The sequence below is a fragment of the Helicoverpa zea genome, chromosome 7 (assembly GCF_022581195.2).
Source record: "Helicoverpa zea isolate HzStark_Cry1AcR chromosome 7, ilHelZeax1.1, whole genome shotgun sequence".
Classification (NCBI taxonomy): domain Eukaryota; kingdom Metazoa; phylum Arthropoda; class Insecta; order Lepidoptera; family Noctuidae; genus Helicoverpa; species Helicoverpa zea.
Genome location: NC_061458.1, coordinates 1576305 through 1593921, shown reverse-complemented (window position 1 = coordinate 1593921; position 17617 = coordinate 1576305). Strand labels below are relative to the sequence as shown.

At 36.3% G+C, this 17617-nt stretch overlaps 3 protein-coding genes across 4 annotated transcripts; 2 read left to right on the top strand and 1 right to left on the bottom strand.

The window, feature by feature from the left end:
- Positions 1-95: 95 nt before the first annotated feature.
- Positions 96-2428, top strand: LOC124632061 (vacuolar protein sorting-associated protein 51 homolog). The gene has a single exon (XM_047166716.1). It carries the CDS (start codon positions 229-231, stop codon positions 2332-2334), a length of 2106 nt encoding a protein of 701 aa, XP_047022672.1. The 5' UTR covers positions 96-228; the 3' UTR covers positions 2335-2428.
- Positions 2425-15019, bottom strand: LOC124632060 (titin-like). 2 transcript variants are annotated; one of them, XM_047166713.1, is made up of 5 exons: positions 14878-15019; positions 13971-14663; positions 11455-11518; positions 4587-11367; positions 2425-4305 (listed from the first exon to the last, which is right to left on the bottom strand). In XM_047166713.1, exons 2-5 carry the CDS (start codon positions 14645-14647, stop codon positions 3893-3895), a joined length of 7935 nt encoding a protein of 2644 aa, XP_047022669.1. In that variant the 5' UTR covers positions 14648-14663; positions 14878-15019; the 3' UTR covers positions 2425-3892. The 2 variants fall into 2 exon arrangements, with proteins under 2 accessions (XP_047022669.1, XP_047022670.1); XM_047166714.1 differs by having other exon boundaries at positions 13971-14660.
- Positions 15020-15846: 827 nt separating this feature from the next.
- On the top strand, positions 15847-16977 carry LOC124631843. The gene is made up of 2 exons (XM_047166472.1): positions 15847-16116; positions 16647-16977. Exons 1-2 carry the CDS (start codon positions 15972-15974, stop codon positions 16886-16888), a joined length of 387 nt encoding a protein of 128 aa, XP_047022428.1. The 5' UTR covers positions 15847-15971; the 3' UTR covers positions 16889-16977.
- The last annotated feature ends 640 nt before the right edge of the window (positions 16978-17617 follow it).

Genomic DNA, 17617 nt, shown 5'->3' with positions numbered 1-17617 from the left:
ATCCTCCTCGTCAATAACGATTATAACGAATAGAATGCATGAAATGAATTTCATCATGTCACTGTCAAGTGTCAAGAAACTTAATGTCAACAAACGTGCCATGTAATTGTCAAAACAGAATCAAGGAAAGCGAATTAATTTGTGGAAATAAACAAAACAAACTAACGCTAAAGTGGTGTCGTTTTAGCTAGTTCCATTATCCAATATTTTTAAAAAGGTGCCTTTATAATGGCCGAAACGAAGGAGAAAGAGGAAAATCCTCTAGATATTGACGGAAGTAACTTCAACCCAGATATGTATTTAGATTGCTTGTTAAAATGTGCTACGTTGAAGCAAGTCATGGATAAGGAAGCTGAGGTAGTTACCCAGAGCCAGTTCCTTCAGTCAGAGATGCAGACCTTAGTATATGAGAACTATAACAAGTTTATATCTGCGACGGAAACCGTGCGCAAAATGAGAACCGATTTCAAGATAATGCAGGAAGAAATGAACAAATTAAGCGAAAATATGAACAAAATCACTTCTTTTAGCGCTCAGATATCTGAATCTTTGAGAGAAAGTGGAAACAATGTTAGCAGACTGTGTGGAACGAGGCAATTATTAGATAAACTCCAGTTCTTATTCCTGCTGCCTTCTCAGCTTAATAAAGCCATTGAAGATGGCAGATATGCTGATGCGGTTCATGATTACACTCACGCCCAAAGAGTACTGCAAAAGTATGGTAACCAGCCATCTTTCCAGAGCATTCAGACTGAATGTTCAGAAATAATATATGGGCTGAAGAAAACTCTGCGTGAGAGACTGCTTAGTCCAGATACATCAGCATCTGAATTAGCTGAAAGTGTGGGCTTGTTGAGGCAATTACAAGAAACTGACTCCTCTCTCCAGGATATATTCCTTAGCTGCTCTGAAAGCCGGCTCGACCAGCACTTACAAGCTCTGAGTGCTATGGTAGAAAGCACTGATATACTAGAATGGGTTGAAAAATGCAACAACACCCTTCTAGCTGACCTGGGTATTATCATATCATGCTACCATGAAATGTTCCAAGACAGAGAGAGTACTAACATTCCAGACTTTGCTGACAAAATCATGTTACAAGTATTCAATTTATTTGAAGAGGTTGTGAAGAGACCAGACAATATTGGCACTGAAATATTAATCAGGGGACTTGACAAGTTCTTCAGGAAACTGCAAGCTATGACTGAGATCATTGCAAGTGACACCATGTCTAACAAAGCTATTGATGTGGTCATACAGTGCATCAACCACAAAGCTACAATACAATACAATTCTATCCAGTCTCAATTCAAAGACAGTTTGACAAAAGTGAGACAATCTTTGGCAAGCAAGGGCACAGATACTACAGATTTAAAAGATATACTGAACTCTTTACAGGTATACTTGATGCAGAAAGTTCAAGCTTCACTATTAGATCTGATGGCATTCCTACAAAACAATCTCTCATTTGGTCTCAAACCTTGGTGCGCTAAGGCTGTAGCTGAAACATGCTGGAAAGTCATTTCAGAGACCATGGTCAACCTATCAGACATGGTTAAAAAGATGGCTTGTACACAAACATCAAACAACAACATTCCCTTTGAATTATTATTAATTTTAGCTAAATTATGTTTAGAAATGCAAGAGAGTGGTGTTTCTACATTACACACTCATTTACTGAAGTTGTTAGAAGAATCAGCTCCTGGTATAACAGTTGAGAATAAGGATACAAACAGCGCTATGGTGCACCTGTCTACAGCTGCTCAGGCCGCTTTGGATGCTGAAGTGGTATTTATTGGACAGACAGCAGCACAGATGTTGAGGGTATCGGTGTTGGCTCGAGACTGGTTGAGGGCACCTGAACCTCGCGGACCGCGGGCTGTGTGCCGCAGAGTGGTCGAGACTTTAGCAAGTGCAGACAGCGCGGCGTCGCAACTATTCCCGACTAGCATCAAACCTTCGAGCGATTCCAGTCGACGCACGATTTGGTCGCGCGCGCCGTCATCGTTCTCACCTCTGAACAGAATATTCTCGGAACGAATTGAAGTGTTCAGCCCAGCTGGAGCAGACAGGGCCGCGTTATCTAATGGAGCTTTGAAGGTAGCTCTGAAGGCCTTGGTGGAGTGCGTCAGACTGCGTACTTTCGGCAAACACGGCTTGCAACAGTTGCAAGTAGATGTGCACTTTCTTCAACAAAGGTTGTCCTGTATGGGCAACGACGAACGGTTGCTGAACGCACTGTTAGAAGACGCGCTTGCGTCTGCGCAACTGAGATGCGTAGACCCACAGCTGATGGAACCTAGCATTGTAGATATTATTTGCGAAAGAGGATAAAAACATCGAATTATTATTTAAATATCTCTATTTAGCAAATAAATATATTTATGGATGAAATGTCTGGATGTAAAAATAAAGAAACAATACTAAATTTTAGACAATTTATTTATAACCCATTAATCAAAATTGCATCATCATATTAAAAATAATGATATCATCTACATATATAAAATTTTATGTTAAATGCTTCTAAAACATAAATCTCACAATACGGACTACTCTTTTATATTTTAGCAATTAATTACATTTTACACTGTTAGTCACGAGAGTGGAATAAACATTATTTAAAATTAAAAACAACATAATATATTATTACCATTAGAAACGAGAGAAATTGATATATTTTGGTCCTAGTTCACTATAAATTTGGGGAGTATCATTGTATGACTACTCATAGACTAACAAGACACGACGCATTGGTCAGAATTTTGGATAAATCTTCGACACGGGCTAACATCGAGCAATTAACTTCAACTTTGATATATTTGATGACTATTGCAACTATCACGTCAACATTACACCACGTTTGTATTAACATCAACGATTGAATTGATTTATGCTTAATGTATATGGTAAAATAGAATAATTGCTAATATTTCAACAACTTGGTAATGTGCTGTGGGTTTTTCGAGTAATTTACATTTCATAGTTGGTGGTACACCATAAGGCTGCAATCACGATACAAAATAGAAACTATTCGAAATATTCCCAAGAATGCACGAATGTTCTGGCAACCTTCATATAAAACAGCAAGTATTGGAACTACTCTCGAAGTGTTAAAATATCCGAATCAAGGTGTGCTGTTACATAAATTCAGTAATAATGTTAGAAAAATCTGGTCAATCAAATTCCTCTAATCCCTTACAATAATGATGAAAACATACTACGAAGCACTAAATAACCCAAACTCCGCAATCGGGAAGCGCAATAATTCTTATTATAAGCATTTGTATGTATATTACAATTCCTTCCAAATCAATATATAAAACATTTTCAATAATAAGCTCATTTAGAATCCACCAAACATTACTTATTAACTTCATTAAGAACTCTGTTAATCTAATATAATTTTACAACAAAAGTTTGCACCTTCTCGCAATATTTCTGCTTATCATTTCGAAATCAAGAATAGTAGAATGGCAAACATTTACAGTTTAACTGAAAGTTACAGCGTGCTAACCGATAATGCCAACGAAAATGATTATCCCTAATCTTAATAAAAACATAAATATTTACTCTTATACATACATAATATCTAAACTCTAGAACAAATTGACAAAATATACTTATTATTTAAGTTCTCATTTACATATAGACAAGATCAACGCCTAACTAACCGACTCACGATAAAAATATTGTTTGTTGACGTATCGTTCCATCAAACGTGTAAAAATATTTTTATTTAACAATGGTCCGTTTGTTACGATTGTGAGCCTTGTGATGCGTGATATTATCTAAACAGTACTAGCGTCCCCTCACTAACGACGTCCCGAATTCTAGGGGAACTACTTCAGTCCAACTTCGTAACGCGAACCAATCTCTATAATTAAAACATTTATTTATTTTTTTGCATTATTTTCCTCATTTTCTCTGGTACAGGGACACCTCGATGTGCGGGCGTTCTTCTCGGTTTGACGCTGGATTTGGCCTCAGACTTTTCAGGTTTGGGTTTCTTGGCGTCGGCTGGCGGTTTCGGGTCTTTGTCGAGAGATTTTCTCGTCGGTTTTGGTTCGGGTTTGTTCGGTTTGGCGGAGGTGCTGCTGTCGCTCCTGGCGCTGGACTTGCGCGAGGCCTGCTTGTGGTCGTGGGGCGGCGGGTGCGGGTCGGGCGGCGGGTGCGGGTCGGGCGGCGGGTCGCGGCGGCGGCGCAGGCGCGGCGGCGTGTGCGCGAGGGAGGTGTGCCGCGCCAGCAGGGCGGCGCTGCTGAACAGCTGCCCGCAGTCGCAGCGGTGCTCCACTTCTAACGTTCCTGGAACGGAAAATGTACTAATAAGTACCGATAACTTATACTGATAAGGATAACTTCGAGGAAACTGAAAGCTAATTTTGTAATTTCCATTTTTTTTTTTCTAGAGACACAGTGAATAAACATTTATGTACTGTGATGTATGATGTTTTTTTTTTCCTAATTACAATTAGGAATCCCCGAAGGAAATTCCAGATCAAGTTTTATGTTACCAATATGTCGATATTGCTACTACAAGTTAGGAAATAAATTTGTTTCAAAATTACAAAATAAATACAACTTACTTCTCTTGATCTGCTTGACGGGCGACGGTTTGTGCCTGGCGGTGACAGCTTTGCCCAAAGATTTCCTCTTGGCAATGCCGCTCAAAGACTTTCTCTTATCAGCTAACGATTTCTTTTGAGTTTTCTTTTCTACATCTTTAGGTGTGCGCTCTTGTGCGGGTTTCGTTGATTTTTCAGGAATGGTTTTTGGGAACGAGTATTTTACAGTTTCGCTATCGTCAGAGTCAGTTGAAGGCACTGGTTCTAACTTAGGCGCTTTGGCTACATGTTTGACGGTAACCGGGTTGGCTTCCACAACTTTGGGTTTGAGGCGCAGTATTTTGGGCGGGTGCTGTAATGACGTCCTTCTCTTGACTAGGTCCTTGGAGTTCGGCCGTTCTATTTGTAAGGAGCTGCGCTTGTTGGCTCTCACTTTCATGAAGACCTTTTCTTCGGCCGTGTCTTCGACTTTGAAGTTCGGGTTGAGCATGTACCGGACTTCGTCGTCATCGCTCGATTCTACTGCTGGTTTAGATTCCTGGTGCACTGGTGCCGCCGTAGTTTTCAAACGCTTGCTAGCACTGGCTGCCGATTTTTCCTTAAGGATTTTCTTTTTGGGCGTTTCGTGGACTTTAGTTTCCTTAACTTCAACCTTTTTAATCTTTTCTGGTACTTCTGGTTCTTCAGATTCTACTTTGATATCTTTTGTTTCTTCAAATTCTCTCTTTGTAGGAACCACTGGTGGCTCGCTGGATTTTGTTTCTACTTTTTGTGGAACGGTCTCTATTTCTTTTTCTTTCTCTTGAATAACTTCGACCGGCTTCTGTTCAACCGGCGTGGGTGTTTCTTTAGGCTGTTCCACCTTTTCGACTATCACCAGTTCACTGTCTTCATCTTTTACCTCTTCAATGTCTGGTTTTGGAGAATCGACATCGTCAAGTTTTTCTTCAATTTTAGGAGACTCACTTGTCTCTTCAACTGATTCAACTACCTCAGATTCTTCCGCTGGTTTACTCTGCTTTGACTGCCTTTTCTTTCTTTGACAGATAATCGTGTGTTTGTTCAGCGAATGTTCATTCGGGAACACCATGTAACAAAGTGAACACTCGTGTATTATATCTCTAGTGGACAGCGAGCTCTTGACACTCTTGTCATCAGATTTTTCTGAACTTGTTTCAACATGTTGCTCTTTGTGTTCAATTAAGTGATGTAGCTTTCTGAACGATTTTTTGCAAACCTCGCATTGGTGCAAAGTAATGGGTTTTTCCTTCTCCACGTGGTTTTGTTTCTCAACCACAGGCGTGATTTTCTGTCTGTTGATTCCGTCGTGTGTTTCTCTGTGCTCCACTAAATGGTGCAGTTTCCTGAATGATTTATCACATGGTTCACAGCGGAACCCTGCACCGGCATCTTCGCTGGCTTTAGCATTAGCCGGTTCCTTTTCAATCTTAGTATCGGACTGTTCTGAGGAACTTTTTCTTAGAGATCTCGCAGGCGCAGAGCTTGGGTTATGAATAATCCGATGCTGAACTAAATGATGAAGCTTCCTAAACTCTTTCTTGCAAACTTCACAGCTGTATACAGATTTGTTTGCAACCGGAGCTTCTTTTTCCACTTTCTTTGGCTCATCTTTCTTGTGCTGTAATTTGTGACTGACCAAATAAGATAGTTGCCTAAATGTTTTGCCACAGAATTCACAAACCAAATCATTGCTGCTGTGAAAGATTTTGGCTCTAGGTTTTCTGGACTCGTGAACCTTTCTTTCATCAATTTCTTTATCTTTCTTTTCAGGCTTTTCTTTAGCCGGTGGCGTATCTTCAATGACGATCACATCGTCAATATCATTAGGTTTAGACACAGAATCTTTGGATTTTCGCTTCTTGGGAGTTTCTTTTCTGACAACGAGTGGTTTATCGTCATCAATATCCATATCATCGGATTGACTACCTTGCGACTTGGAATCTGACTCTTGAGATGGTCTCATTCTCCTAGGACTTCTCTTGTCCGAGCCAGAACGACTAGGCGAAGGACCGGTGCAATGTTTAACATGTTTGAACACTACGTTTTCTGTTCTAAATAATTTGTTGCAAATAGGACACACGATATTTTCATTAATTTTCCCCATCGTCCAGTTTTCTTTGATAATTTCATCATCACTATCATCATCGTCCGTCGTTGTCACTACATCACGTTTGGGAACTTCGGCATCTATTAACCGTGGTTTCTTTTGGGGGCTTGGCACTTTATTTTTATCAACTGCTCCTTCAGGTAGAGGATATTTTCGCGGACGGCCTCTTCCCCTTTTAACTGGAGTACTTTGTTGACTATCCGGATTTGGAGAGTCAATAATATTCAAGTTTTCTGAGTGTTCAAGTAATTCAGCAGCTTTGACTAAATTGTCAATAGCTGAAACAGCATTTTTGTGCACAACACCATTATCATTACGGTTTATAGTCTCTTTGAGAGGATTTTTGATAACATCTGTTGTGTTTTGGAATTTATCATCTGCAGCATTGGAGCCGAGGAGATAATGTTTCTTTCGCATTGGGTATTTGACTTTGTTATCCGTTTTATCTTCTTCAGTTTTCCTTTTCTTTTTGGGTGACACTTCAAGTCCTAGATCTCTTGGTTCAATCAGTTCCAGTTCTGGTTCATCAACTGGAGTCAACACTTGTTTCCTCTGATGCTTAGTTTTGGTTTTAACTTCTTCCTGAGACTTTGCATCATCAGTTGTATCAAGCACGTCAGATTCCAAAGAATCAAGAGTACTAACAGTTATATCGTCGGGTTCCGTGACTATTTTCTTGGCAGGGGAAAGTTGTTGACCTTGAATGTTTAATTGATTTGGAACAAACTCCATATTGTCCATAAATACTACTTTTACTGGTTTATCTTCTATTATTGTAATGGGGCATTCCTTTTGGCGCTTTGCAGATAAAGCTGATTGATATGCCTTTTGTAACTTAGACTGATTTCTGTTAGAAGAATCTTCGGTAGCTGCACCTACTTTGTTTGTAGCATGTTCTTTTGGCGGTTGAATACTTTGCCTCACATTTTGATATTTATATGGCATCTTAGCCTTGGGATCAGCACGAGCGATGTCATTTCTAGAGTAACTCTTAGGATAAGGATCTTTCTCTACAACTGTTTTGATAACATTGTGTGGTTCCTTATTATCGAAGTTCACAGTGAGACGATTCTCGTATGTTATGGAATTTCGTCTTGCGAATTTATCGAAATCTTTTTCAGTGATAATCGATTCTTTTTTAGCAGCATCGGCTTTGGCTTTATCTGTGCTTACACGAGATATCGTGACTTTATCCTTAGGTAATAGTTTAGCTGCTACAACTTTCTTATTCACATTAATATCTCCCGTTATAGGCTCATGCTCTATTATTTCTTCTTCAGAGTCCACTTCTATCACACTATCCTTTGCAATCTTTTGCTGGACTTTATTTGAAAATGGTAGGAGATTCGGTATTTTGGTAGTTTTATTCGGGACCACCGGCTTCTCTTTTTCAGCTTTAGTAAATACTTTAGGTTTGGGTTCGGCGATAGGCACAACAGGTAATTCATGTGGAGGTCTTTCGATAAACGGAATACCATGTAATTCGTTCATTTTCATTTCTATCTCATCGAGCGTGGCTCGGTCCGTAGGCTCGTAATTCAAAGGATATTTGACATTTTGATTGGCATTAGGGTCCTTGGCCGAACTCTGGTCTGGTTCTTCTTGAATAGCTTTGGGAGGTGCAACTTTTCTGTGTATCATGTCTTCAATCGTTTTATCAATCAAATCCTGATAATTCACTTCCGTGCGTTGTTGAGCGGGATCTTTTTTCACATTAGCAACATTTGCAGCTTGAGATGTTTCATCGTGCTCGTTATTTGTGACTTCTTGTTTAACGGGGGCTTTTTCAGCCATAGCTTCAGATGTTTCTTTAACTTTCTCAACTTTAACAGTTTTGCTTTCTTGATTAGTCTCTTTATTTTGATTTAGGCTGACTTTGCTAAATGCAGGTTCATTTTTAGCAACTTTATTTGCTTCCTGAGTTTTTGCTAAGGCTGCTGCACTGCTCGACTGTCTTTGACTGTCAATTTTCTGCAAAACATCTCTTCTATTAAGATCATTAGAATTCTTCAGCTGATTTGTACTTGTAGAGGGAACAGCTGGTGTGACAGGGGTTGTATTTCTATTCTTAATTTTATCCAAAAACTCTTTTCTGTTAGTAGCTGTCCATTTACCGAAAGGTACAGCCTTCTTGCTTCCACCTGGTTTAGGTTCTTCTCCGTTTGAATCGTCCCTGTTATCTTCGGTTTCATTCTTATTGTCACTGCTTTGCGAAGGAACATTGTCCGTTGATGTACTACTGACGTCTTGTGTGCCTGAGCAACTGGGTTGAACATCTTCGTCTTTTGGCACTCTATTAACTTTAATATCCTTGGAGCTCTTGGCTGGTTCAGTTGTATCTTTAGGCTTAATCTTTACTTCATGTTTTTCTTCCTTCTTAGTGACTGATAAAGGTTTTGATTCGGGGATGGGTTGTGCCGACTTTTGTGGGATATGTTTTTGTTCTTTCACATCCTTGCTAGACACCTTTGCAACAGTAACATTACTTTTTCCAGCAATTTCCATTTTGACATTGGTGCTACTGTCTACTACCATTGGTACTACAGTAAGCTGAGATTCAACAATTGTGATAGGTTGTTTCAATTCCCTGCTTTCTTTTTTGGGGGATTTTTCTAGAACATTATTTTCTTTCTTATTTTCTACCTTGTCTGTTTTAGGAGCTGCAGAAGTCACAATAGGTCTCTTGACAAGTCTAATTTCAGGAACAAGTATAGGTCGCTCGTGAATTTTGAGTGAACTTGTTGCTGTCAGTTTTGGTAATTCTTTTATGGGTATATGCGAATGTGGAATTTCCTTTTCTAGTACAATATCTTCTTTGACTCTCTCTACTTCTTTGACTGAAGTACTAGGCTTTTCAATTGATTCAACCTTCTTTTCAGAGTTTGTAGGTTTGGGATCAGCAGAGTTTGTAGGTTTGGAATCAGCAGGTTTAGTAATAGCTTTCATTACCGAAGATGTATTGCTAGTTGGTTTCATTTCACCTTTTTTCGATTCTTTAGTCGTATCTGGCTTAGCCACAGGTATTTTTGACACATTATTTTTAACGGTTTCGCTCGCAGTAGGTGTATCATCCTTTTCAAGTTTTTCTGTAGAACTATCAGCCGTGACTGCCGATGTGGAATCAGCTTCAATATTCTCGGCACCCTTCTTATTATTGTCTTGAACATTCCTGTGTTGTTTATCTTCTGCCCCGTTCTTAGCTGTCACATCTATTTCTAATTTCTCAGTTTCATTATTAACAACATCTTCAGCTTGTTTATCACTTTTTTCGTTTACTGATGTTGATTCTTCAACTTTTGTTTCATCTATTTCACTATCGTCGATGATAACAATTTCATCGTTTTCTTGGTCTGTTATATCGTATATAATTTCTTCAACTTTGGTCTCATCTTGACTATCACCATGAGTATTGTCCTTAGCTATTATATCCTTATCTTTTGTATCACTTATTTCAACAATTTTAACATCATCATTAACTATTTGAATAGGCTCAGAAATCTTAACTTCTTCTTGACTTACTTCAATAACTTCAACTATCTTTAATTGATTATCACTATCGCTTTCAATAACTTCTTCAATCGTTTCTTCAACTTTATCAACAGTATTTTCAACTGTATCTAATATCTTAATTTCATCTACATTTACTATATTCTCACTATTATCTTGTTTCTTCACTTCATCAACTTCCATTGGTACATCCCCCTTTAATATATCTTTCTCCTTATTTAAATCTGTTACTGTTGAATTAGCAGCTTTCTCTGGTTTATCATCAACTTTTCCTACCTTTTCAACTACATTTTCATCAGATTTGTCAGTTACTTTGTCTGGGTTTTCAATTATATTTTCTACAGATTTTTCAGTAACTTTCTCTGGTTTTTCAATTATATTCGCTTTTGGTTTTTCAGTAACTATCTCTGGCTTTTCAACTGCATTTTCTATAGATTCCTCAGTAACTATCTCTGGCTTTTGAATTATATTTCCTTCAGATTTGTCAGTAACTTTCTCTGTCTTTTCAATTAAATTTTCTTCAGATTTGTCAGTAACTGCACTACTCTTTTGATTCGCAACTTCTTTATTACTTGACTCCGATGGTTTAGGTTCAATATTTTCAGTATTCTTTACATCTACGGTTTTTTTATTTATTTCTTCAGCTACAGTAACATTTTCAATTGATTCATCAATGACAAGATCTGTATCAATATTTTCTACCTCAGTGACTTTACTGTCATCTTCTTCTTTGTTTTTGGTAGGTGTTTCCGATGTTCTTTGTTTACTACTATCAGTATGTACTTCTATTGTTTTCTTAACATTATCAGAATGTCTACTAGGGTGAAGTTGTTGGTCAACCATAGTTTTAGTTAGTGGTATTCTTTCTTTATTTGGAGTTGAATGGTATGTCATGGGTGTAAAACTTCCTATAACTGGAGATTTGCGCGATTCACTAAATTTCATCATTTTCCCATTTATATTTACTTCAGATTTTGCATCAGGTGATGTTTCTTTATTACCATCAAGTTCAACTTCGGTAGTTGTTAAAATTGGTTCTTTTCTTGGTATTTTATTTTTTCTTTCAGCAACTTTGTTGCAGGCAGACTCACTTATAACTTTATTGATATCATTTATAGGCACATGTGATGATATCTTCTTATCTGCCATCTTCCCTTCTTTTGCAGGCTGGAAAATGATAAATGTTTATACATCAATTGGTTTATTGCAAACAAATATTTACTATAAGAAACCGTGTTCACAAAAAATCCTTACCACTTCTTTTGGTACTTCTATCTCTATTTCTTCATAAACTTCTAAATTACCTTCAGCGTTTTCACTGAAAACACACAATAAGAAATGATTTCTCTACTCCACAACATGTTATTATATTAGTCAAGACAATCATTAAGTAAAAGATTAGTATCAAGGAGCACTTGTGACGTAAGTGACATTCTGAAATCATCATTAGATTTAGGGCTTAACAAGTGTGTTTGACAGAGCTGTTGCCTGATCTTGTAAAAATTATTATAAGTAGATATTTTGAGACAGAGATCTGTGTAAAGGAGTGAACAACAAAATAATTTAATAATTCTAGATTTTTCGCCAAGATGGGTTATGCTGTTTATAAATAAATTGTGTGAGCTAAAAATTATCTTCCTAGTTATCCTGGATAGGAAAGTTATCCTGGTCAAATTAGTTTTTAATAGCTGTCATATTTTTATTAAGAAAAAATAACTTCGGCGTAGTTACAAAATTTTGTGGATAAAAAACTGAGCATTTGCAATCCAGTGTGCAATATGAAATTATAATTTCATGTACAGCTTGCATACAATGAATAATAATTACTATTTTAACACCCAAGCTACATATCTTACAGCTATATAAAGAACCCAGTGATTTTATTAGTGTTTAATTTATTAAGATTATGATTACACCTGCTTGATTTTAAAATATTTAACTGCATTATAAATAAGATAGCCAAGTGATTAACTGTTATTTGCACTAATTATTAAAACTCATTGTTTGTATGGGATTTCTTCACAAATTCAAAATAAAACCTAAATGGATAATGCGATATTAATAGGCATACCACACACTAATTACTTAATGAGATGAAAGCAATCCATTGATAATTATTTTTTAAAGTAAATTACTATTTATCTAAATAGATTGTTTAGATCAGTGGTTCTTAACCTTTTAGTCATGAGGGACTATTTGACCAAAAGTTTGTCTTGCCGGGGACCACCCCACTGGTTTGCCTAAATTGAGGGTTCTTTGATAAAGAATACAAGCACACTTTATAATTAGCACTCATTTCTTTATTATTTTGCAAAAAACTAAAAGCTACAGATTTTAATTTAATGAGATTTTGTGACTGCAATCTCTTTACTAATTTCTGAATTCTTGGTTCAGCACTACTCAAAGCTAAACGCATGTCGGCAGTGGCATCCAACAAATTTCTATGCTTGTTTTTAACAATCTGAAGCGTCGAAAACCCACGGACGTATTTGTAGCTTTTACAAATGCGCGAGCGTAGCGAGCGCGAAATTCTTTTCCGACTCATACGGACATAAAATGTAGCCCAAACGTACTTAACTTTTTGTTTGTTGACAAATGCAAAAACGAAGGTACACAGTTTCTGAATACGCGAGCGAAGCAAGTGGGAAATTTTAATTATTTTGTAAGACTCAAAACCAAAATTACGTAAAATGTAGCCCAAACATATTTTTTTTTCAGTTGAACAAGTAAGATGGATTCATGGATATATATGTAAGATGGATATCAACCCCGCGACCACTTGGAATGCCTCTAGGGACTACCAGTGGTCCGCGGACCACCGGTTAAGAACCACTCGTTTAGATAAATCAATCTGATTCAGATAGAAAATTATGATCCAAGTTATAGTTCGGCCATTCAGAGAATGCGTTCCTGACACGTCGCGATTGAACTGACGACGTAATAACATTCATTGATTATTGATATAATAATGTTGTTTTAATGCTCCTCAATTGTTAAAACGGTAAACAACCAGCAAAAATATTTTTATCGTAACTGCAACGCCATTGCAAAGTTACGTCGTCAGTTCAATCGCGACGTGTCAGGAACGCATTCTCTGAATGGCCGAACTATAGTTTATGTTTCCCTTAATGAAAATAAGATATGACTAGTATTTTTATAAATAAGAAACTTGAGAATGAATATAACTGTAGCTTATCAAGAGAATTGAAATACAAATAAATAAATAATTTTCTAATATTAGATATCAAAACAAAGCAATACTTCTATCTTATATGGAAGTATTAATTACTACTGGCCTTAAAACTTGTATATAATGAAGTAAATAATTTTCACAGCAGAATTACATTACCAAAAATCAATTGAACATTCTCTTATCTGTGACCTATTTCTATAAGGTAAGTAGGTATTTTGATAGAGGGAAATACTACTGTTTAGCACCATATATCTCTATGAACTTGTTATAGACTTCTTGCTTTATGAAAAGTGAGGTGACTTGTAAGAGCTTTAAGGTTTAATTTTAGATCTAATGAGGTCAAATTATGTTGATGTTTCAGTTACACCATGGTTTCATTTATAGAAGATTTGAATGGATGGGGTCTACTCTTATTCTTATAGGATTCTACTAAATATTGCAAAATGTTAATAGACAATATTATGACAATAGTTTGTTTTGTAGGTAAAGTTTCAAGCACAAATCATTGTTTACATGTGCTTTGTTTACATCTTTTTGTTATGTGTAGTTAAATAAAATCTAATTAGAGACAACTCACCGCACTTTCAGGAATTTGAAGCTAGTCTGCTGCTGATCATCATCAATAATCTGAACAGCGGCCAGCTCTTCCTGTCCTTCCTTCCTATACAAGTACAGTCCATTACCAATATCTATAGCATCTACGTTTTTACCATCAATTTGTAGCACCACTTCTGTATCTTTACTAGCTATGTCCGTCTCCTCATTTATCAATGTAGGTTCTAACAAATTCTCCTCAGACTTAAACTCCATTCCCTCCGTATCCTTCAGCTCAGAATTAGACTTATCATCAACATCAACATTGTCATCAATCACTAGCTCATCGCCATCATAAGAATTGTCATTATCATCAAATATGTCAACACCTCCAGACAAAATGTTTGCTGCTTCAATCTGTTTACCTATTTTGTAGCTATCTAGAATATCACTCTTTTTACCAATAGGCGATAGATTGGATATCAGGTCGTCCGTGTTCGTCATGGTCCCTTCGGAGTCAGTGGTGGTGCTTGCCAGCGACACATCTTTTATAGAAGAAATGTCGAATGTTGAGTCAACAGAGTCAACTTCTGACAGAGAAAAGTACTTGGAGGAGCTCTCGTTGGCGGTCATGAAGCCCTCGCTCGGCGGGGACGTGGTGTCGAGCGTGGAGTCCCGCGAGCCCCCCGCTTCTCCCCGCAAGTGGCTCAACCTATCCATTTGCACACTTCATCTGCTGCGACAACAGGAAAACGACAATTTAGTAACAATGCACGTTTATAATCACAGCGCGAATACACTCTACCGATTATAAGAAAGCTAATGAAAACATTTGAAGGTTGGTCGATTAATTAGCACCTAGGTCAATAGCAAAGAACAGTGAAACTTTTAGAACAAACGTTAATGATACTGTGACACTTTCGATAAAAAAATAATAAATCACATCGTACCAAGTTATTATTTTATGATATAGCTGTCAGATTAAACTTTTGAATACAATTTTTGTATTAAATTATTTGTAGAAGTTATAATAACAATTTTATTACAATTTTGTTAAAATAACACAACACATCAAAAGATTAAAGATGGACGCCAAATAGCGATGTTGCCGTTATTTTGCATGTCATTATGTTGATAAAAAATTGCAAAATAAATATCTTTCACGATTTACAACATATTTTCCGAATTTAATTATATGCAAATTATTCAGTATTGTTATTAGCTTTGGGAAATGTAGTTATCATTCTCTAATATGCTTTATAAATGTCTCTATTTTATGTATTCATCTAGTATTTTTTTAGTCTGGCAACTATTTACACCGTAATGGATGCTACTGATAATGCAAAACCTACCTATCGCTTGGCAATGTCAATGACCCGTGCGATGTGGCTACGAAAGTAATTATTATCTTTAAACTCGTATTGGCGCGTAAATTGTGATTTAAATATTAAATCATACATAAATAAATTGTTTTAAACGCTTTGAATCTTATCATCTAGTTATTACTTCAGTAATTTGCAATGTTTCGTGGAAGTTAAACTTCCCGCCAAATTATCTTATCAAAATATTTTTACGTATGGCTCGGGAAATATTTCTAAATTTTTTGAGCAAAAAACTAAAGCTCTTATATTCTACTCTCATTAAACATAATAAGCATAATAAAACATAATAAGCGTCCTATAAACACTTAACTAAGCGGTTGTGGCGGCAAGATTGAATATAGAATGATGCGTGGATTCATCTGAAAGTAAGATATTCTTTTGAAACAATGTAACGATATAGATTTAATTTCCTTTTATATTTATTTTATCATTCCTATTTCATAACATATATCTTTCATAAATCTTTAACATGCGTTGTAAACATTTATGTGTAAACATCATTTATTCTCATGTCAGTAACTGTCAAAGTCAAACCAATCAAACATCAAACGAAAAGGAACGTTATTTTCGAAAGCTGCTACTCTGTGGCTGCTTGCGTTTATTTGTTCATAATTTTTATTTTTCTTTCTACAGATTAAGAGTTTATTCAGAAAAGTGTTATAATGGCGCCCCGAGAAACACCAAAACCGACGACTAAAGTGCAGCGTAATGTGAAGGACTTGCCAGCCAAAGGCAGAGCGTCACCGGTTGGGGCGATTAAAAAAACCGTTTTGGTCAAGAAGACCGTGGATAAAACTCCCCTTAAAAGTAAGTAAATGCATTCTCTTTTGGTTGTCTTTATCTTGATTTGTCTGCAAGCGTACCTAGGTTATATTTATATTTTTACTTTTAATTATTTAGAAGCAGTGCTGGGAGGAACGGTTACTTTATGTATTGGCGAATTCGTCATCTTGTGGTGTTTTCTATTTGCAAGAGTAGATAATCTAAGTAACATAAAAATAAGTACTAGGGGTTTTTTTCTGTTGTACTGAGAGGTAAAGATAATAAAGAATGTTATGGACATGATCACTTTATGTTTAGAATAGTTAGGTATGGTCTTCAGCTTCCTATGTACAGTCAACTTCAGGTCAGTGGTAACAGTTATAGGAAAATCGTACTTATTATTATTGAGTTAAGGTGCATGACAGTTACCACTGATGTGCTGTCTACTGTACTCCTTTAGTGTGAAACAGGCTCTCCAATTCTTAATCATCCACCTTACCTTTTTTACTTGTAGCTCCGAAGATAAAATACTTACCTCCTTTGTATATTAATAAGAGTTCTCAAATTATTTCCAGTAAATAAACTGAACGTGGAACCAAGGACAACAAGGCAACGGACCAGTACAGTTCCGAATGCAGCTTCGCCAAAACCCAAAGAAAATAGATCAGTTCCTGTACCAAGCAGTGTGACTAAAAGTGGTAAGAAGAAACCTTCATGGAAGCGACGCCCTTTGCCTGCTCACTCTGGTGTGCCAATACCAGAGAAGATGAAAAAAATAATGGAGAAACAATTTTTGGATTCGGAATTCGCATTATAATTTGAATTTGGAATCATTTATACTGGCTGGTTTAAGTTTTACCTAAAATGGTGGGCTGATTTTTTAATATGATTGTTTGATTCATTACTGACTTACAGCCAGTTTCTTCATCAAAAGTTAAAGCCAAAGTAAAAGTCAAAGTAATGTCGAAAGTTAAAGTAACGGTCAAATTCAATTTTTCTATTAGTTTTGCTGTAACTTTAGCCTTGATAAAACGTATTTGACCGTTACTTTTACTTTAGACATTACTTTAACTTTAACTTTTGATGAAGAAACTGGCCGTTAAGCATGAAGGTTCTTTTTGATTTTTGTATTGAGATATTCAAGGAGAATAAGTAGGTGTACTTATAAAAATATTATGACCAATTTCTATAGTGTAAGTATGCATTATAGAGGTTGTTAAATGCAGTTCTGAATTAAAAACAGGTCATGTTGCCATAAACTTAAAATTAGGATCTAAAAGTTTTCCACTAAAATAGTATAGAATAGTAAAATAGTATTCTATCTTTTATTAAAGAGTGAATTTACTATTTATAGCTGAATTTAATAGTTTCTTTTTAATAATGTATCATTATTAAATCAGAGACAAGACTTCTTAGTTGATACTTTACATACATACTATGATTTAGATATAGTCTGTACACTGCCAAAATTAGAAAATAAGCTGGAACAAATTAATAACTGTAATTGCAAAAATTCTTCTTTCTTCTAGTGTTATATCTTTATCTA

Excerpts from the sequence above, each read along its gene's own strand:
- LOC124631843 (XM_047166472.1), top strand. The coding sequence starts at position 15,972 with ATGGCGCCCCGAGAAACACCAAAACCGACGACTAAAGTGCAGCGTAAT. Across the intron at positions 16,117-16,646 it reads GGATAAAACTCCCCTTAAAA|TAAATAAACTGAACGTGGAA; the intron begins GTAAGTAAATGC and ends AATTATTTCCAG.
- LOC124632061 (XM_047166716.1), top strand. The coding sequence starts at position 229 with ATGGCCGAAACGAAGGAGAAAGAGGAAAATCCTCTAGATATTGACGGA.
- LOC124632060 (XM_047166713.1), bottom strand. The coding sequence starts at position 14,647 with ATGGATAGGTTGAGCCACTTGCGGGGAGAAGCGGGGGGCTCGCGGGAC. Across the intron at positions 11,368-11,454 it reads TAGAAGTACCAAAAGAAGTG|CCTGCAAAAGAAGGGAAGAT; the intron begins GTAAGGATTTTT and ends ATCATTTTCCAG. Across the intron at positions 4,306-4,586 it reads CGTCAAGCAGATCAAGAGAA|GAACGTTAGAAGTGGAGCAC; the intron begins GTAAGTTGTATT and ends TTTCCGTTCCAG.